The sequence below is a fragment of the Anopheles moucheti genome, chromosome 2 (assembly GCF_943734755.1).
Source record: "Anopheles moucheti chromosome 2, idAnoMoucSN_F20_07, whole genome shotgun sequence".
Taxonomy (NCBI): domain Eukaryota; kingdom Metazoa; phylum Arthropoda; class Insecta; order Diptera; family Culicidae; genus Anopheles; species Anopheles moucheti.
In genome coordinates, this window is record NC_069140.1 from 9,116,233 (window position 1) to 9,136,314 (window position 20,082).

Below are 20,082 nucleotides of genomic sequence, written 5' to 3' on the forward strand. Positions count from 1 at the left end.
TGTAAAACATATACCATTTACAATCTCCAAAAAAGAATACATTTTCGGGGTTTAAAATAAAAGTTTATACACAACTGGTTTACATTTAAATATCTGAATTAGATTCTTTATTAGGACCATATCTCGCGGTTATTTTGCTTTGTAAATAAGAGATATAAACACTGTGGCGAGCGAACTGGCAAAATATGCCACTCGCCCGCTCCTTACACATTTTGTATATAAGGGATTCAGGTGTGCTATCATCCGTATCCTATTTGTATTAACTTTTGATTCATTCATCCAATCATAACGTCGTTCTCTCTCGTCTTTCACAATGTATAGGGACAATAAACTAAACTTTCATATTTCTAATACAAACCGATGATGGTCATCACCCTAACACACATTTTTTATTTGATTCTGCCATCCATTGTCTTGGCAGCCTGCATTTCATAATTAGTTATGTGTGTGTGGTGACTTGAATTACTCAAATTACTTGCATACGGTTGGAAAGTAAATTACAATGTTTGAAGGCAGAACGCGTATGCGTTTTAAACCCACACCGAGCGTGTCGTGTAACACCTGCTACATACCCAGTACAATTATACAAAATATTTCCTGCCCCTTGGCGTTAACATGCTTGTACTGTTTCGTTTCGCAAGTGGTCCTATTCCGGTATGGTTTAAATATATATTTATCAAACACGCTTGACTATCCTCGCACAAATTGCGTCCATAGGATTCAAAACGAAAATACAAAATAAAAATGCATACACAAATACGCTGCACCTCACATGCACACACAGCTACACAGTTCCGGGGACGTAAAATACCCACAGAATTGGCAATTCCCAAACTTGCTCTCGGTAACGTTTGTGTGCAGTTGGCACACTAACATAAAACGGTCTCACAAGATCTATTACCATTTAAACAAAATTACACTATCCCTTCTTATCAGATATGGCAACCGTGGCAGCTCAATCGTAACGTTTCAACCTGCAAAAGGTTTTCGGTGAAGGTCCGGCGAACGTGTAAAGCTTCTCATAGCGCCGCAGCACTAGCTGTCCCATACCTCATCACGTTGCTTCGCAGCGAGTCTTTTTCGTTCTAGAAGACACAATGAAGAAAAAAAACGTGAATCATATCCACCGACAAAACCTGGTTCCATTTGGTACCTTTGGCTTCACGCAGGAGTCGACGTTCGTTTTCCCGTTCTTCCGGTGCCGTTTTTAGCTTCACGCCGAGCGCCGACGTCACCATCCTTCGTGCCATTGCGGCACACGTTTCCGGGCGGGCACGGTACGGCTGTAATGAGCTGGAACACTTGCGAGCCTTCGATCGCGATTCTGCCGTTGCTTCGGCAAGTGGTTTCACACGTGCAAACGAAAGACCTGCAGTGAGTACTTCGGCAGCTGTTTGGAATAAACATAAAGCAATAAATAAGTAATGAATAAACAACCCATGGTGGCGCGAGCGCTTACCAATCTTAGAGCTACTAAACACAGCCAACGCGTGGGTATCGTCGACCCATTTGATGTCGAATCCGGTTTCCTTGTACTGGGAGAACAACATCATCAAATCCTGCGTCTTGAATTCAGCGGGAAAGTTTGACACTTCCAGCACGTGTGGAAATTCCTCTTCATTCAGCACAGCCTGCTTCGTTTCAAACAGCTGCAAGATTAATGAACAAAAATGGTTATTGAGCAAAAATCCGATTTTGTCTTGCCATCGTACTCCGCTAACCTTATAATCTGATTGGGGCGCTTCAATCGACACTTTCCCCACAGCCGTCGTTAGTTCTTCGAGCATTTTTGGATTTAAACAATCGCCATTATCGTCGTACATTGATTCCCAATCGTCCGCTTCCTCCTCGCCATCGTCAGCAGTCGTCGCCACTTCACTCTTTGACGTTTTGCCGTTGGAAACTGCTTCCGTTGCTGCGGCCACTTTTTTCTTCTGCCCTTCAACACCTTCAGTCACAACGGCTGCAGGTGCACGCTTAACCTTTACCGGTTTCTGTGGAGCTGGTGCAGGATCACCAATTTCCAGTACATCCGAGTTGAACGTCTGCTTCATAATACGCCGGTTGCTGCGATTGATCTCCTGCGAGGCACGCCGCAACTCCTTCTCATCGCGATCAATTTTTTCTGTCTCGTTGGAATCGGTGATGAGCATACCGGTGGCAAGTGGTGCTTGCGTGGTGTTGCAAGTCGTATTGCGCGCATTACGATTACGTTGGTTGTTGCGATGCATGGTGGTGGCGACTGGTTTAGGGGTGCAGTCAGAATTCTCCTTAGAAACTTCTTCTTCCGGTCTGGTATTGATGTTGCCACAATTTCGCTCGAGGCTCTCTTCTTTATGTTTGTTTCGATAGAATGGGGAAATCGCTAAAGATTCTCTATCTCCTTTCGCCTCAACCAATTCTACAGCAATTCGCTGAAGTTCCTGCTGTTCCTCAAAACTATGGCCCCGTTTCTTCAACGATTCTAATGAAACCTCACCGTCACCACCGTCGGTAGCAAGGGTGCGTAACGGAGCTTCTATCACAGTATCACAGGCTAGTGTGTCAGTAATGCCACTTTGCAGTTCTCCAGCTGATGGTAATTCCGACAGCTTACGTTTGCCGTCTTTTAATTTAACGACTTCTTTGGAAGACACTGATGAGGTTAGTGATATTGCAGCTTGTTCCGGCTCAGGAAGCTGCACTCTATTAGATGCCGTGTCCAATAAACCCTTCGTTGGAGATGTGCTCACTTTCGCGACATTCCCTTCGGTAGCTTCTGGTGGTGAAGATTGTGACTGAGCGGTTGCGACCGGAGGCGTAGTTAAGCTACGACGTGCACGTGGAACATAAACAGCACGATCTGGACGTCTTTCTCGAGCAGGACGGTTGATCCTACACAGGGAAATACAAAGAAAGTACGGTTTACATTAACTTCCAAGTTTTTTTTGGTATCGATGTGGTACAGGTTTACAGGTTTTCAAATTCTTTTGCTCACTCTTACCTTGCACTTGGAGGTGCAACTCCGATACTGTTCCTACTGCAACTGTTTCCGGTACTGTCGTTACTTCCTATCTGCCCGGTACATTCCGGAACACTCGCCCGAGATAACGATTGCAATGTTTCCTGTCCGGCGTGACTAGTTTTTTCGCATGTACCCGGCTTGTCCTTTCGGAGTGGATGGCCTTCTCTGGAATCTGGTGCGGTTAATATCTTATCCGGTTCACTACCGTCACCTGCAGCTGTATGTAGCAACAGATGCACTTGCTGATGATCAGTTGCCGGTGAATGTTGGGCGGACAGCGTTAAATGACCATAATCGTTCGGATGCTCGCAGGCCGCCGGTGGCGCAAGCTGATGCACAATGTTTTCCGCTAGATTCAGAGCACGCCTTGCCGCCGGTGGACGATAAATTCCAACCACGGGCGGGAACTTCACACCGTTGACGAAAGGTGACTGTTCCTGCTGGTGATGACTGTGTTCGACGCTGTCCGTGTGGGGCGATGAGTCTAGGCAAACAGAGCGAAGAGAAAATTATGTTTTAACAGTGCGATTATGTTGGTATGCTCACGGAATTAACATTTAATTCACAGTTTTATCCACTTTATTGTAATTCCAGCAGTTTTAATTATGCACCAATGACTCGTCTAGTCTGACCATGACACACCATCATGTAATGAAGGCCATTTACCTTACGCAGAGGACGTGCTAGAGTACGTCTTTGGTTTGCATAAACAACAACCGAATGTCCCACGTGTTGTGGTGACACGTTTGCACCCTGGATCTCCAATAGGATTTGATGGGTACTCCCCACTGGCCGATTTTGGCCGACATGAACATTTCGTTCGTTGTGGCTGTGTCGGCCTTGACTGTTGTTGTTTGCAGTTCATCGTTGTCATGGAAACATTGTTCGCATGCGGAATGGTGTGGCTACTATTACTACCTCATTCAATATGCGTTCATCGTAACTTTCGATTCGCAATAGAAAACGGTTGGATTTACGTTTGAGTTTGGTATAAAATTAAAAACACCGTTTTTTTGTGCTATAAATGCTCGTTAGTCAATCACTTCGTCCATATCCAGCGTCATCTTCATTGCGCGTGGCCCAACGCTAACCAGATTGTGCAACGCAAGATTGCGTTGCTATAGTTAATTGAAACGCTACACCTTTTTCCCCCGTTCATCATTCCGGGCAATCGTAGGTGGCGTTGGCGCCTCCATAATCGAAGGTGGAATGTGAATGCCGAAAGTGGAACCTTTTTTTTCTGTCGACGAATTGGTCTCGAGGCTGCAGTGTAGTTGGTGAACGAACGGCCGTGCGAAAGAGGAAGGAAAAAAACACCAATTGCCGATGAAATGCGGTCACTGGGACCGAACCATCTAGCCATTTCCAACATTACGTCGCCTCGGTTTTTGACAGCCTTTGCGCCCGTTATCCACGGTTACGCGGCTTCATCTCGCTTCGGTGACGTAGTGTGCGTAGTGTTTGTTATGGGAAACGGCATAAACGACAAAATGGATGGTGAAATTGGCCACAACTCGCTACAAATGTGAATGTGAAGCTAACCCAAAAAAGCATTATCTAACCCCTTGCGGCATGACCTTAAAACACTTTCGGTTTCCTTTCTTCCTTCCAAGAGCTTCTCTGCCACCTGCGGAAAGATCGCCCGATTGGAAGTGGTTCTTCGCAAATTGGGACCGTTCGCTGTTGGTTGCTATTTTGTATTCCAAAAGGAAAGCCGACGGTGCATGACGATTTTTAAACCCTTTTTGTGACTCATTCGCACCTGTCGATATGTGGGGCCGTTTCAACAATGTTAGAAATTTCAAGAAGATAACATTTTATAAACACTCATCATAATTTGATTTCTGCACAGACACTTGTATTGATCATAACTTATTATAAATTATTTCAAATTTGCAGAGACTTTCACTTGTACGTCTTCCCATGTTGGACTTGTTCCTTCGAACATGAGTGAACCCATTCCTGCAAGAGATCGACATTGTTTACAATAGCCACAAAACTATCAACGGTGAATGAAGTATTTAAGTTTAGAAGAATTTCGACAGAATTACTTCAAATTCTTCATCATTGCAAACTTTCCTAGTCAATATTCAGAAATTCTTAATGAAGAGCAGCACGGTTCTGTGGACACTTCAACCCGGACCTGGCATATTGTTGAGCCGAGCGTTACCCATTATTTAACCGATAACCAATAACTCCTGAATATCATCCCAAGTCTAATGCTCTCCAGGATTCCCGGATGTTGATCCACATTTGCTTCCAAAGCTCCGTGTAATGGAGCATTAATCGCATTCTTAAACTAATCTACTCCTATGGTATTTTCCACATTTTCTTCTTTTCAAACACCGGCGATTCGGTTGTCATGCGACCACAAAGACACACACCAATACAGCAGCGGCGAAGCATAAAGCAATATTTCATCCACCTGCTTCTCTCGCATTCGGTGGTCAAATGCAGTGCATTCGGTGTTCGATGCTGTAATCACGCGGTTTAGAGTTATGTGGTTCGTTTGGATGCGGTTTTTAGGTGTTTTGTAATACCCATTTCTCCAATGCACAGCAAGACATGTATCATGTGCCACACGTGGTGTGACAAAGTTTGAAATTGACCAAGCGGCCTATTAAGCCACAAAGATTCGCAACGGGAAAGAAGTTATCATTTGTTTATGATGTTTAACGGCATATGTATCACAAATGTTACTAAATTTCGTTAATTTCGGCGCAACTTCTTCATTTTCTACATCACATTCACAGCAAGCAGTTTCATTTCGTTCCTTTTCAACCGGAATGCACCGACACACATTATCGATTCGCGCGCGTTATTAAGCTTTCGTTTGGGGGCTGCATGCGAGTGAAGCTTTTCCGGATTTTTCTATCACCCACTGTAAAAACCCTCCTACCAAACACATCAACACGCGATGCAATGGTTTCTAGATCGCTAATTTTCACACCACCGACTGTTGCCACATTGTGTTACTGCGATGTCTGCACATTGAGGCATTGAGGGCCCACCCCAGTAACAGCCAAACCCACCGAAAGGGCCTTTACTTCCGTTTGCCGATGTTTCTTCATTCACTTTTAACTGTTTTATATTTCTCAAACCACAAGCGCGTTTGCACGGCCACTTCTAGAGCAACCTCAGGAGCATGTGGATATGGAGCACAATAGAAACTGAGGATGTTGATTATTATGCCGGTTCCGGTGCCGGTGCTAGGGTATTGTGAAAGAGCGACGACGATAATTATTAACACGGATTCAAACTAATTAAGTCGGCAAATTTTAATACCAAACCTTTCGTGACGTGGTTTGGTGTGTAATTTGTGAGCCATTGTTCATCGACATGCTAAATGTTAGCACTTGAATGTGAGCAGAAGGTACCATACAAACTAATTAACTAAACGAATAGTGGATTGAATCCCTCCAAGGCAGAAGTCGACTGTAACCATATTTCCTGTGTCAAGCTACGATTTATCACGATTTCTTAAAAGGCGCTTCCTGAACTTTGTATTATCGAAGAATTATTAATGAAATATGCTATCTCAGCGGATCACTCAAATATAAAACACTTTTGCGATTATAAAATGCATTATTAACGGCAAGAATCTTCTATTAAACAATGCGATAAACTTATATAAAAACACTAATATCATTCGTCACTAAAACACCTTATTTGCGTTACTATGTACGACGACTCACACTACATACATGTTTGTAAACAAACTTGGTAACTTCACAATAGCGTACTACGATGCGTTTCGCTTTTATCTTCTCCTATAGACGATGTCAAACTCCTCTTTGTTCTCCTTCCAAGAAACGCGTCCACTGCGCAGAATCGGCTGCGTACACACGTTCTGTCATCTGTCGGAATGCACAGACACAAACACATAGAACTTTTCGCCCTTCCTCATTCACCACTACATGCGCTAATTATTTTTTCAGACCTTTCAGACCAAAATTCAACCTTTCTTTTTGCCTATTTTGGCATTCACATACGAGGTCTGATGCATCCCTTCTTTAATTATTTGTTATCACTGACTCTTCATCACTAACAAACCATAAAGCTTACCGAAATTTCTTCGATCGCTTTTCACAGCGAAGAAGGTTGAAAGGTCGCAGCTATTCTACGTCTGTTTCACGGCACGAACAAAACCAAACGCACTAGCAGACAATCCAGCGAGAAAATGCACACTGGCCCCCTGGCGTACCGAATCTGGGCAAGTTCTTTTTGCGACCGTCAAGGCTTTTTCACTTTTCCCTTTCCCTTTTCGCAACGGAACGCGGTTGAGTAATAGACGAGCAGTGAGCGAAGCTCGAACGCAACCCAGCAACCGACGGTCCCAAAACAGACTAGGTTACTCGATGACTGTTTCGCTACGAATCTCCTCCATTCAACGTGCACAGGGTGGTTGGTTTGTGGCTACGCGTCTACCCCTACCTAATGCGTTCGTTCTTTTCACGCACACCATCACGAGCGCGTCGCAGAGGGTGCGATTTTTTACTTCATTCATGATCAAAAATGTGCATTGGTGTGCGAGAACAATGTACGCTGTTTATGGCATTTGCTCGAAGGCCTGAACAATATCTATTAATTGTTATTTAGCTTACTTTGGCGAATTACGTTTATTGCTTATAACAAAAATACGATTTTTAAAATAAATTTGTACTTTGTACTTTGTAAATTTGTATAAAAAAAACCTTCAGTAATAATAAACAAATTTGTGTCATAAATTCTATAACTCTAATCTACTGTTAGTTACATCTGATTCAGATTCATGAATCTGAATAAATCTTTTAACTCAAAGAATGAATCAAAATCAAAGGTTCATGAATTCCGAAGATTTATGAATATTTTGAGAGTCGATTCATGATTTAAATGACTCCCTTAATAAGGATTCATATGAATGACTCTTAGTGACGCCAGTACCACACGACAGGACCGAGACAAAATCCCAGCTGGACCGTTCTCCCATAACAAGGACGAACTATCTTTCAGCGTGGTAAAAGTTACGACACTAATAACGAATGTCCAAAATGCATAACGACAAAAACCAGAGCAGTATTATCATAATTTAACACCTGCTGTTGAGAGTTGTGCAACCTACAGGGTATTTTTTGGGCAATTAGCTAATTCCCGAAAAAACATAAATTTTCATTTGCTAATCGTTTTTGTACCCAAATATAGGACGTAAAATCTTCGCAAAACGGTTGGATAATATCGGAAAATCCAACACGATACGCCTCGTACAGGGAAAGAGAAGAGCAGTAAAGCATGATCAAATGCATAAGAGCTTTCGTGTGCAAGGTGCAACTAGGTACAAGGACTCCACCGTTACGCCACATACTTGGGTGGAAGGTGCAAGCATACGGTGCGATTTGAAGCATATACAAAACCGCAACATGCTTTCTACCGGTTAGTGGTAGAGTCCCAACGCTATGCCAATGGGTCAGCGTCAGCTCTTGCAGACGGCGCGAATGCAACATGGTAACTATATTTCGTAATAAGCTTGAACCTGCAACCCCTTCCTGCCAAGCGCCAACCCTCCCCACACACACACACTCACACCTTTGCAATGCGATGCTGTGTCTGGCCGATGTGTGAAGTGTGCCACACTTTGCATGTTCGAGGGGGAGATGGAAAGTGATCGTGCAGATCTCGCGTGGAAGAAGTGTAGCCACTTTATGCAGCTGCAGCACCACATGCTACACACATAAGATACTACATCAGACGAGTGGTTTTTGTTTTTACTGAGCTCAAATGCCTACTTTTAGTTCCTGTTTTTTATTGTGTTTTTATTTCATTTTTTTTTAAATCACATATAACTTCACCTCTAAAACTCGGATAAGTCAATCCTTGTCAAAAATCTTCTTGGAACACTTTTAAGCTTACGATGCATAAGGAAACGAGCACAACTAAACCTTCTCTGACAATCGACACCGCAGCAATTCAGTACGCATTGTATAACAACCAACTGCAAACTGCGGTTAGAGCGCAAAAAGTGTACGAAACAACCACTATTCAATAGTAACGATGCGAAATAGGCATTAGTTCTCCCCACGACTCGCGAAGTAACATGCAACCGCTGGCTGATTAATCGACACAGCAGTTTAGTAACCGAAATTGCACACAAACAAAAAACAAAATCGAATCACCGACACGAAAGCACGAAAGTGGCAGTTTCGTAAAAGAGAAGGTAATTGAATAAGACAATGAAGGGTCATGGAAAATGATGCAAACATCCAAGTAACCAATAACATGAAGAAAGGATTTGATGAGAGAAAGAAGAAAAATGAGAAACATATACTTAAAAATCAAAATAACTAAAAAGGAAATAATACACATTTTATAACTTAATGACAAATCAATATCATTAATCGTTTTCAAGAAGAGCATTAGATGCATATTAGAAACAATAAAAATTGTAAAATAAATCTTGAAAGTGAAGCAAACGAACAAAAAAAAAGTCTCATAAATGTATAGTCATACAAGTTGTAACAAAATCTCACAGAAACAAAATACAACAGACATCAAAGATGACAAAAATTACCACCTACCTTTCATCGCATCGCCATACGCAGCATCCTCGTCGATCAGATACGGTGATCGTTGATGAGTGGTGGTGGATGTTGTACCGTGTGGTTGTCGTTGTTGTTGATGGACAGCAGTCCCGCCACCACCCTGTAGAATCGTGTCCGTACCCATGCTGTTCTGTCCGTCCCTCTCAACGTCGCGTCCTTTGGCACGTTTACCTCCACCCACCAGCGAACTGTTGCCGATGCTGCAGATTGTAGTGGTGCTGCTAGTTGCGTGAACGTTCGCGCCACTACTTGCTCCCCAGCTGTTGCTTGTAGTGATGACGGTACTGGTGGACGCTGTCGGTGGTGTCGTTGAACTACGCCAGCTGGCGTAATGAGGTTTGGCCGCTGATGTACCGCCGGCCGATTCCTCGAAGCTGATCCGTTCGTGCGGGAATAGAAACGAAAAGATGGTACGTCGATTTTAATGAAGCTAAAACGGACACACTAGCTACTGAAGGTCAGTGCATTTGCGAATCGTTTGTTTGAACGCAGTTGCCTGAAGGTCGAGTTCAGTGCGAACGGTCCCACACTTTCACCCATCCGGGCGTCGTCCGAAGCGGTCGATTGTCACGAGGTGGCCTAATGTACGGTGTGCATCATTCGCAACACGGCCGGAATGTGAATGAGACATGTATCACAACGTACGGACGACAAGACCGCCACCACACCAGGACACTCCACAATCTTTTTACTACACACTTGCGTAACAATCTGTGTCAGTCGGCCGAACCTGACGTTAAGCCTCGAGGGCACAACAGCGTGCACCGTATAGCCGTATCGGCCATTTATCATCAACAACGGGATATTAAGTTGATCTGATCGTCATTTTGAGTTAAAAAGACAGCTCAAGAAAGTTGCCATGTGAGAGGGCTTATTTTAATTGAAGTTTCACATGCCTAATATAGTTCCAATTGGTAATTAGATGATGATTGAACTACAACCCGATCAGATCGAAATAGGAACAAAGAAGCAATACAAGATCATGTCGCATGTGCTTCATATTGTGATTCAAAGAGACAACAGTTATAAATAAAAAAGAGCACATTCATCGATTTTTCATTATAAAATGCAATGCTGGTAATAATGATCGAGTATAATATTCACAATATAAGCCATAAGGCATAATGATGTTGGACCGTTTTGTATGAATCGTTTTTCACCTGTACCTCGCCAGAGGCGAAACTTATGAATAAAGAATTCCCATACCGGTCTTGCTCTGCTTGGGGGACAGAATTTTGCATCCAAAAATAACATTCACGCGTAAATATAGCTACAGCAAATCATCGCGTAAACGAGAGTTACACCGCACACACCGAGGGTAGGTATGGGGCGTTGACCTTGGCATAGCACAAGGACTGGTCCTTTATTTTCAATGTAAATCAAGTGAGTGTATCACGTGTATGTTACACAACTTATAGAGAAACACAGGTTTAAGAATAGCTGATGTGTGATTACCGTTTTCCGTTGATCGCCTTGATGTCCTGGAGTAGCTGATGTCTAAAGCACACGACCGTGCGCCGTTCGTCACCGATCCCGATGGAGAACGTTACGATATCATGCTGGCTGAACGATCGACTTGCGCACACCCTGTGGATCAGAAACCGGCGGTAGCTGCTGAACGGTGGAAAGATCAGCACACTATGAAGGGAAGAGAGAAAAATTAAAATGCTGTCAGTAGCTGTCGCAGAAGGTGTGATGTATGTACTTGATCTTTAAGGGTGATACATTTACCAACAAGAACTTGATCATTACAGAAACGGAAGACAATAATTAGCGTTGTATCCAGTTGTATCCAGTGAACTCTCTCCCGGAAAGTTAATCTTAGAGAGCTTGGTCGAGATTTTACATCCAAATCAGTCGTACTTTTAAATCGTCCGCTACTTGACCGATCAATAAACACCCCTGAAACGTCTTGGAGCGATCGTTTGCACTACCCCTAATTACCACCTTTCGCCGGTAGCTCCAGTGGGTTTTGTACGGCCCAAGAAACATACAAAAAACAAAGAAAATGCCGAATCAATCGACTGCTACAAATCGACCCCGCAGGAAAAGTAAAACAATTGCCCCCTTTCTCAGGTGGAGCAAAAGGGAAACCCAAATGCAGTCAAGAGAAGCTCCACACACACACGCGTGTAATTAACCCAAAACGCGATTGCTTTTACTTCGCTAGCACCTAATTAAGAATGGCCGCTTCGATGACCTCATGGAATTGGAACTGAAACAACAGTTTCCGACGCGCTCAGTATGGACATTGGAGGCCCAACGGTGCGCCATGTGCTTTTCGTTATAAATATTTATTCCGATCGCGAATTGCAACGCAACGCCCCGTGTTGTTGCTGGCAGCAGCGCGGTATTAAATGAACGAACAAGAACTAAACCCTGGCCGAATGTGTGAACGGACGCGCGCCCGCCTACCTACGCATTTTCCGATCCAGTCCGACAGCTACGCGATCGTTGGCCAATATGGAGGCAGATGCCGAAATGTGATTTGCATATGCTTCGCACTGTAGAAACGCACAGCGAAAGGTGCAAAAGTAATTATCCAATTCGTACGTCAAATTAATCATCTTCGTGGAGCTTTAAATGTTTACAGCAATTCCATAAAAAAACGAACTACTTTTAAAGAGCAGTAAAACAGCGGCATAAGGAAATAGTAAGATATGTCTAATAAAATCCCATTTCTGCCACTGTTACACACACATGTGTGTAACATCAATCGCTTTCAATTGTGCTAAATGATAGCTTGAGGCGATAATGATTATGCAAAACGTTCTTCAATTTGAAACTTTAGCACTCCACTCTTGAACTGACTAAATTTGCATAATAAACACTTTGAAGGTGGAGAGTTCGTTGAAGCCTACCACCAGTAGGCTACTGTCCAGTTTAGAAACGGAAACACAATTGTGCAATTTCCAGCCAATAAATACCGGAAAATCGGATCATGACGCAGGTACCAACAAAACAGATGCAAAAAAAAAAATCACCAACGATCGATGATGATCCCAAATGATGCCAATGAAACACTTGACTGATCTGAATGTTTGTGAGGTTTATTGCTGTACGTAGTAGCAAACATGGTTCGATGCTTCCGATTGCTTCACCAACAATCCATTCAACATTGTAGTGCTGTAGCATGTTTTTTTCCTCTTCCTTCAACCATCAATCGGAGATGTTGGGCGGGTAATGGGAAAATGGGGCTAAAATACAAGCGCATCCACCTAAAAGACTCACCACATTAATCTTTAAAGACCAAAACATGGCTTAAAATCAATATTTTAATAAACTGTGCGATAAGATGAAACGAATGAATAAGAAACATACAAACTCCATAACTTTTAAAGAGCGCTTATACAGCTTATAAGAAGATAACGCCTTAGGAACTAAATTTTATAAAGCCAACAAAATTTGGCCCAATGAACCGTAATTAATATACTGATTTAAAACCTATAAAACAGGGCTTAAACAGTAAATAATAAGCTACAACGTCCAGTGCATCGTACTAGTGCATTGTATAATAAACTCAACCATTACATTTTTACATGGCTTCTTTCTAAATCATCAAGCAATATTATAGCATAAACGTAATATTATAGTAACAAAGAAAAATGCCTACAGTTTCTCTCTTTCCTTATCGAAGCGATCGATTTGTGGTTGAGGAACCACTAAGCAGCGTAAAAGCGTAATGGTATCTGTTTTGTTTGTTTTTTTCAATTTTCAGTTAGAAAACCAGTACCACTGCCATTGATTCTAATGTTGAACTAACTAACGAATATTGTTGTTATTTTTTTCTTTAATGTTTAACACAAATCTGAACGCAATACTTATCACATCCACGGGTAAAGTAAACATAAACGGGGTGGTAAAAACGGGGAAAAAAGGAAATACCGTTAGTCTTCCAAAGAGCCACACACACTTTTTTTTTCTCATTCGCGTGTTCTGGGTCAGCAAGATTTTCGACCACGAGGATCGGTGCACCGCTACGGGAAGTTAAGGGGAGGATCCTCACCACCTTTCGTCACCACCTTTTGTACTCTGGCCGCAAATAAATTACTTACGCCTTTGGGTTGGCCCGCTCGATGAAGCGCCGGATGTCTAGATCCACACAGTATACGAAGTCGTCGTCCGCGGCGCTCAGGTACCGATTTACAATTGAATTATCCAGCTTGGCACGCTTGGAAGGTTATGAGCGGTGTGATGGTGCGAGGTGAAGATTTCTTCCCCCACAACGGTGTTTTCGCGTTTCTTTATTTAATGAGCCGTTTTTATCTGTGGCTGCTGTTCTAATTAACAACACTATTTTGAGGGAACACTTCTTCGAGCAGGCAAACAGATGATGGGCAGAATGGTTGCTATGATGTAGCGTCTGCTTCAGCCACGTTAGCAATACAATTTACACACTACTGTTGGGGATGATATCGGTTTTATATTCCGACACCGATGCGATTTATTCTAAAACATTTTCACTTATCAACACCCCTTGGAAACCCGGTTCCGATCCTATGAATGGGGGGGAAGGGGGAGATTTCATTGAATTTGTTGCAATTTTATGGGGTTTCTTTTACCCCAATTGCTTCTTATCACACACTGCAACTGGTAATGCAATCACTCACATCACATTGTATCAACACCCGATTTGGCACGCTTCACTGCCAGCAACCAGGGACCTACTTTAACGCGAAACCACGAAACTTCCCTGTTGCACACGATTGTCTTTGGCCTCAAGTGCTTGCGCCAATGCGAGTTAACTACACGACGCTTCCGCACATCCGAAATAACCCGTTCTACCGGATGGATAAACCCCTTCTCTGCCCTAACAACACCAGCTGAGTGTGAGATGAGCATTGGCAGGAACGGCTATTCACGACCTATTCGCGCACTGACCAATTCAACGCTTCAAGCATGAAAAACTCTGAGCGCAACGAGCAAAGAGAACGCACTCGCTTTGATGGGAAAACGGTGTGAAGTAGCGTCGGAATGAAAACGCGCCGATCTCAGCTTTTCCACATCCGCTCCGTGGTGTCTCGTTTTCCGCGCTTCATCGCTGAAAGATACCTTTATTTACACAGCAGTACTCTTGCCAGATTGAATCGGTGCTGAAAATTACCATTTCACTGAATTATGTTTGTAAAGAGTTTTTGTTAACCGGAAATTTGGTAAATTGTTTACGCACACACCAGACGTACCGTGGTTAGCTAAAATTATTTTAGCATGCAACCTTTGAAAAATAAATAAGATTGCTCCTGGTATCAGAAGCACAGAAGGTTTCATACAAACATAAAAATGAACAGGGTTGGATCGGGTTATGCTCAACATGAGCACATTTGACGTTTGAGCTCCATGTGGGTAGAATATTTCTGTACATAATGATTTCGGAAAATTAGTTTTTACGTACAAATGTGACAATTTTCCACCAAAATCATCTAAAATGAACCAAATATCAATCAACTTGAACTCGCGAATGACCTGTTCGTATTCTCGGGTGAGTTTTTGTTGCAGGAGTTTCGTGATAGACAGCTAACTATAAATACAATCAAACATTTTCAAACATCAAGCAAAAATTCAGCAGTTTTTATCTCTTTTTGTAGAAAAAAATAATCATTTAATCGATATACAGATATTTTGCTTAGGATCCAAAAGTCACGAATAATTCAAATTGTATTTTAAAACGTCACATTGTACAAGACGATCCAGCCAGAATATGCTTCCCGATTCCAAACAAACCCGCAAGCCGGTAAAATGCCTCAAGAGTTGCGTGTTGTTCGCTGTTTTCAGTGTTTAAAATATCAGGTATGAATAATGCTGAGGCGTAAGATAATCTACAAAAGTTGCCTGCTTTATATGCCATATCTTTCTCCAGGTGGATATTGTCAAAAAGGCCAACAAATGGGTGTGTAAGCTTTGTGGCGTCAAACAATCACTGGCGCGAGAATTCTTCCGCGGATCTGGCAAAGATTGCCGAAGCATGGTACAGCAATTATCGATGCGTAACTTTGAGATGGATCAACAAGAAGCGGAAGTGACTAAACTGGTTCTTCAAAATAAAATACAGCTCGCTAAACCGCCTTTGGAGAGAGACCCGACAAATTGCTATGGGGCAAGTAATGAAACACCCCAGGGGCCAAGTAAATGGGAAACGTTTTTGACAAAGGAAACAGACGATCTGTCTGATACTGTATGTTCGTCGGAATCGTTGGAAAGCGTATCAAGTACGACATTCGACCGAGAACGGATTAATAATCCGGTGAATAGCTTAGTGGAAAAAGGTGCAAGAGAATGGAATTACCAGCAAAGGAAAGGAGAATATTTGTTTGATAATGAGGAAAGGCGGTCTTCAAACTTAGATAAATATCCTTCATCAAGGAGTAATTGGGCCATTGAGCAAAAGAAACCTTTGTTCAACCCTATTCGTACAGCGAGCAACGCAAAGATCAACACATTCTTCAACAGCACATGTGCTAACAAACAAAGCACGGATTGTAGCAGAAATGAATCAATGGCAATTCCTAGTTTCCATCGCAAAGAAAATACTACCAGACGAACCTTTCCAAATCCTACGAAAAAAATCGTGTCTCAAGCAAGTACTGCTCCGAAAATTTCAACTTCTGAAACTCCCAGCTCATCAGGAAGCTACAAACCACCGGAGATGCCCCGCAAGAGAAAATTTTCAGATGTGTTTGCAACTCCGCTAATGAATTTTGGAAAGCGTACTGTTGTCGAGAGTAAATTAGCACCTTCCGTTGAACCGTTAGCAAATATTAATGACACGAAATCTCAAACAGAAACCAAACCTGCCAGTGTGTCCTCTAAATGGGCAAAATATCTTCCAGAAGATGATGTGACGAATGAAAATACAGACAACTTCATCATTTTTTGAACGAAAAATCGGCGCAGCAAATCGTGAACCACATTCGAAAAGCAGCAGGCATTTATTTTACATTCGTTAGAGAATCCAAATGTAAATTATCAAACAAATTATAACCGTTGTAACAAACATCCCACCATACATCACGTACTTATCCTCGACGAGTCTTCGTTCGATCATTTTCATCGTTTGGTTCGACAGTCCGAGCGTATTGCCGACGTCCAGTATTCGCTTTCGTGCTCCCTTTAGCGTTTCGCGCTGCGATCGCAAACCGTCCAACACATTCGATCCCGTCCAGATCATTTCATCCACACCTCGGTGTGCATTTTGCATCGAGTTGTGGTGCTGCAAGGAGTAATCGATGTCGATCGACGTTTCCGTATTTGCGGTGAATCGTTTGTTGAGTAAACTTTCCCGTTCCGCTAGCTCTGTCTCGCGACGCTGTTTTTTATCTTGGTACAGCTTTAGCGCGGCCTGCAGATGTCGTATGTCGTACTTGAGCTGATCGACTCGCATTTTCGCATTTTGACGCTGCGCTACGGGCACTTTGAAGAGCAGCACGTCCAATCGATCACAGTTGCTGTAATGCGTACGTAGAACAGAAGGTTGAATGCGAGGACTTTAGGGGGTATTTAAGATGTGATGTGATTCAGCTTACCCATTAACTGTTGTAATCTTCATTTGGATGTCGTGTTCAATTTCACCCGAATCAAAACGCGTATCATTCAGCCGCTGGAAACATTGCTGCGTTTCCTGGATGAGGCTGTTGGTTTGCATGTACAGAGCTTCCATTATGCGGACCTTCTAACAGAGATTTAAAAGCTATCAAAACCACTACCCGTAACACTGACCGTTGAATTAAATTAGCAATTTTATTGCGAAAAGTATCGCAATTGGACACGATTCTCCATATCGGTACGAATTCAACACCCGAATGACACGTAAACGAAAACAAGTCAAACGTCAGTGTCAGCTGTCAGCTCGATGTTTACCTTTTTTTTGGCGAACGAAGCATCTGTTGAAAATTGGCCCTGTTGTGTTATTTTCCCGTTGCGGTTGCAGCAGAAGAAAGCACAGTTAATAATAATGATCTGTGATAAATAGAAGGATTCCTTCGGTTGGGGCACATGTTCAATTGGAGCTAGACAAGTTTGGTATACAAAAATTCTGCACCGGTGGTAAATTTGGCGAGAGGAAATCAAATCAACAGCTCTAATCGATTAGTGTGTTATCAAAACATCAGCTGATGCGTTTGTGATGATTTGAACCAGTCTGATAACACTTTGAGAGGGTTATAGGGGGCATCGCTTTAGAAATAGCTGGAACATCAATGCGTATTGAGTGCGTATTGAGTGTACCATTCTTGGTGAAATTGCCTTTGGTGCTGTGTTAAAAACTTGCAGTGTAGTGCCGTGCGTAAGAGACATCCAAACGACATGGCTGTGTCTAAGTTCAGGTGAGTCAGAATTAGTTTATGCGTTTGCAAGTAGCCTTCATAAATGCATCTATCGATTTGCATTAATCGTTTTAATAATGAACAAACCATGTTGTTGATTTCAATGGGTTAGCCAGAATATAAAAACTTACTTATCGCTCGACAAAACCGTGAACTCGGCCAGCCACCCATAAAACGCACACACCATGCGGCAGAAGCAATTGTATAATGGAGTGATAAAAAGCAACCAATTCGCACATTGCCGTGCCGGTATCTGGTATGAACAATGGTTCCCAACAACAATGAATAATGCGTCATTATATAAGCCCGCTCAGTGCACTTTCCCTTAGAATTGGTGGAGATTTGAATACAAATTGCTAGTGCCGCCACACAAGCACCGCATTGCATGTTGTTTTGCATTGAACGGCAGCGAACAATCGAATGGCGCTACATAATTGCGTGTACGCTCTGAACCGTGAAAGTGTCGCGTGAGGCATCTGTAGGGCTGTAGCGTGCCCTTTAGCGGGGTGTTTCCGTAGTGTAGTGGTTATCACGTCTGCTTCACACGCAGAAGGTCCCCGGTTCGAACCCGGGCGGAAACAGGAGAAAGCTTTTTGTTAATTTTTTTCTGTGTGGACTTCTTTTTGTATTCATATTACGGATTTCTGTAGAAGTTTTGAATATTGAAGCTACGATTCGCAATAATAGTAATTTATACCTTTCCAGTGATGTCGACGAGTATGGATTCAAGCGGGAACCGGATTTCGACTACCAGTCGTATGATAATATCATGTCCAGCTATCTAACGGTGCTCACGACACGCAGCATGCGATGGCAGAAGTTCCTCAAGAGTGCGGACATGCTAAAGAACCGTTCCAAATTGAAACGCTTCGTACGGAAAGGAGTGCCCGGTTCGCTCCGGGAAGAAGTATGGATGAAAACGTCCGGTGCGCACGAACTACAGCAACAGCAACCGAACCTCTATCAAACTCTGCTCACATATGAGTTCGACCAAGAAATATGTAAGTGGAGAGTTTATAGTATGTTCGATACAATTTTAGACCTGATCTTTCGTTCTTTCCCTAGCGGACCAAATCAAACTCGATCTCCCAAGAACGTTTCCGGACAATATCCATTTTGAACAGTATCAATTAAGTTTGTACAACGTGCTGATTGCGTTTGCCCACGACAATCGCACGGTTGGGTACTGCCAGGGCCTTAACTACATTGCTGGTAAGATATCCGGAAAAAATATGGTCTGACGACATTACCACATCGTTTGTTACGTTCCTGTTTCGGCGTTTAGGTTTATTATTGTTAGTGACTAAGAATGAAGTGTCTTCGTTCTGGTTGCTAAAAGTGGTGATCGAGAACATCGTACCCTTATATCACACCAAAACGATGGAAAATCTCATCACCGATATCGAGGTGCTCAGTGAACTGATCCGTCAGCGAGCCCCGGATGTCCATCGGCACATCTTCGATTTGGGTAAGTGCATATATGATAGAGTAACCTTTCTGTACGAATAAATTGTTTCTTTTCCGTCTGTGACAGGACTGCCATGGCCTGTGATAGCTACCAAATGGTTCATCTGCCTGTACGCCGAAGTTCTTCCAACGGAGACCGTGCTCCGGATATGGGACTGCCTGTTTCTCGAAGGGAACAAAATCTTGCTTCGCGTAGGGCTTACGATAGTGGTGCGGCTGCGACAAGATTTGCTAGCGATGGATGATATCTCCACTCTAATCGGACTGTTCCGTTCGTTGGAAAAATCGCACGTACTCATGGAATGTCACGAGTTCATGAAAAGTATCTTTAAGGTGCCGGGTAATTTGCGCCGGTCGCAACTGGATGCACTTCGGCAGCGGTTCTACAACGAACGGATGGCCAGCAAGAGTAAAGTTTCCTAGGGGTTGGAGAGCTATATTCAGAAGAGATACAGACTGAATATAGTGTAGACAAAACCGTTCTAATGTGGTTTACAGGCTGAAACAATGCCTAACGTGTGAAACCTTTCAAAGGAAATGGTTCCTTTCAGCTTTCCTCGAAACACAAAGCTAACTATATATGCCACCGAGACATACGTACGTACAACACTCAACAGCAGCAAACTATGGTTCAGCTTTAGTATTCAAATGGTAGCTTTTTCTATTTAACTTATTCACATGATGAATCATTCATCTTTACGTTTTATAGCACACGATC

The 20,082-nt window shown here is 42.9% G+C and overlaps 4 protein-coding genes and 1 non-coding gene across 6 annotated transcripts; 3 read left to right on the top strand and 2 right to left on the bottom strand.

The window, feature by feature from the left end:
* Positions 1-99: 99 nt before the first annotated feature.
* On the bottom strand, positions 100-14,790 carry LOC128307963 (coiled-coil domain-containing protein R3HCC1L). Of its 2 annotated transcripts, XM_053045449.1 has the most exons (10): positions 14,763-14,790; positions 13,635-13,979; positions 11,035-11,217; positions 9,556-9,953; positions 2,984-3,488; positions 2,018-2,874; positions 1,722-1,939; positions 1,460-1,649; positions 1,154-1,390; positions 100-1,085 (listed from the first exon to the last, which is right to left on the bottom strand). In XM_053045449.1, exons 4-10 carry the CDS (start codon positions 9,701-9,703, stop codon positions 1,036-1,038), a joined length of 2,205 nt encoding a protein of 734 aa, XP_052901409.1. In that variant the 5' UTR covers positions 9,704-9,953; positions 11,035-11,217; positions 13,635-13,979; positions 14,763-14,790; the 3' UTR covers positions 100-1,035. The 2 variants fall into 2 exon arrangements, with proteins under 2 accessions (XP_052901409.1, XP_052901408.1); XM_053045448.1 differs by having other exon boundaries at positions 1,722-2,874.
* Positions 14,791-15,286: 496 nt separating this feature from the next.
* LOC128310845 (MRN complex-interacting protein) lies at positions 15,287-16,845 on the top strand. Its single transcript, XM_053047578.1, has 2 exons — positions 15,287-15,366; positions 15,437-16,845. The coding sequence occupies exons 1-2, from the start codon at positions 15,316-15,318 to the stop codon at positions 16,451-16,453; spliced, it is 1,068 nt and encodes a 355-aa protein (XP_052903538.1). The 5' UTR covers positions 15,287-15,315; the 3' UTR covers positions 16,454-16,845.
* Positions 16,454-17,358, bottom strand: LOC128310846 (probable Golgi SNAP receptor complex member 2). Its single transcript, XM_053047579.1, has 2 exons — positions 17,100-17,358; positions 16,454-17,021 (listed from the first exon to the last, which is right to left on the bottom strand). The coding sequence occupies exons 1-2, from the start codon at positions 17,231-17,233 to the stop codon at positions 16,520-16,522; spliced, it is 636 nt and encodes a 211-aa protein (XP_052903539.1). The 5' UTR covers positions 17,234-17,358; the 3' UTR covers positions 16,454-16,519.
* A 519-nt stretch (positions 17,359-17,877) lies between these two features.
* Positions 17,878-19,787, top strand: LOC128298391 (growth hormone-regulated TBC protein 1-A). Its single transcript, XM_053034141.1, has 5 exons — positions 17,878-17,897; positions 18,603-18,898; positions 18,963-19,109; positions 19,183-19,365; positions 19,432-19,787. Exons 1-5 carry the CDS (start codon positions 17,878-17,880, stop codon positions 19,785-19,787), a joined length of 1,002 nt encoding a protein of 333 aa, XP_052890101.1.
* Trnav-cac (transfer RNA valine (anticodon CAC)) lies at positions 18,406-18,478 on the top strand. Its single transcript has one exon. It is a non-coding gene; the product is annotated as a tRNA-Val (tRNA).
* Positions 19,788-20,082: the final 295 nt, after the last annotated feature.

Bases quoted from the DNA above. Each gene is read 5' to 3' on its own strand.
- LOC128307963 (XM_053045448.1), bottom strand. From the start codon at position 9,703: ATGGGTACGGACACGATTCTACAGGGTGGTGGCGGGACTGCTGTCCAT. The intron at 2,875-2,983 runs GTAAGAGTGAGC...TTCCCTGTGTAG, and splicing joins GTTGCACCTCCAAGTGCAAG to GATCAACCGTCCTGCTCGAG. The intron at 1,391-1,459 runs GTAAGCGCTCGC...TATTCCAAACAG, and splicing joins GTTTAGTAGCTCTAAGATTG to CTGCCGAAGTACTCACTGCA.
- LOC128298391 (XM_053034141.1), top strand. From the start codon at position 17,878: ATGGCTGTGTCTAAGTTCAG. The intron at 19,110-19,182 runs GTAAGATATCCG...TTCGGCGTTTAG, and splicing joins GGGCCTTAACTACATTGCTG to GTTTATTATTGTTAGTGACT. The intron at 19,366-19,431 runs GTAAGTGCATAT...CGTCTGTGACAG, and splicing joins TCGGCACATCTTCGATTTGG to GACTGCCATGGCCTGTGATA.
- LOC128310845 (XM_053047578.1), top strand. From the start codon at position 15,316: ATGCCTCAAGAGTTGCGTGTTGTTCGCTGTTTTCAGTGTTTAAAATAT. The intron at 15,367-15,436 runs GTATGAATAATG...ATCTTTCTCCAG, and splicing joins TTCAGTGTTTAAAATATCAG to GTGGATATTGTCAAAAAGGC.
- LOC128310846 (XM_053047579.1), bottom strand. From the start codon at position 17,233: ATGGAAGCTCTGTACATGCAAACCAACAGCCTCATCCAGGAAACGCAG. The intron at 17,022-17,099 runs GTAAGCTGAATC...TACGCATTACAG, and splicing joins AAGATTACAACAGTTAATGG to CAACTGTGATCGATTGGACG.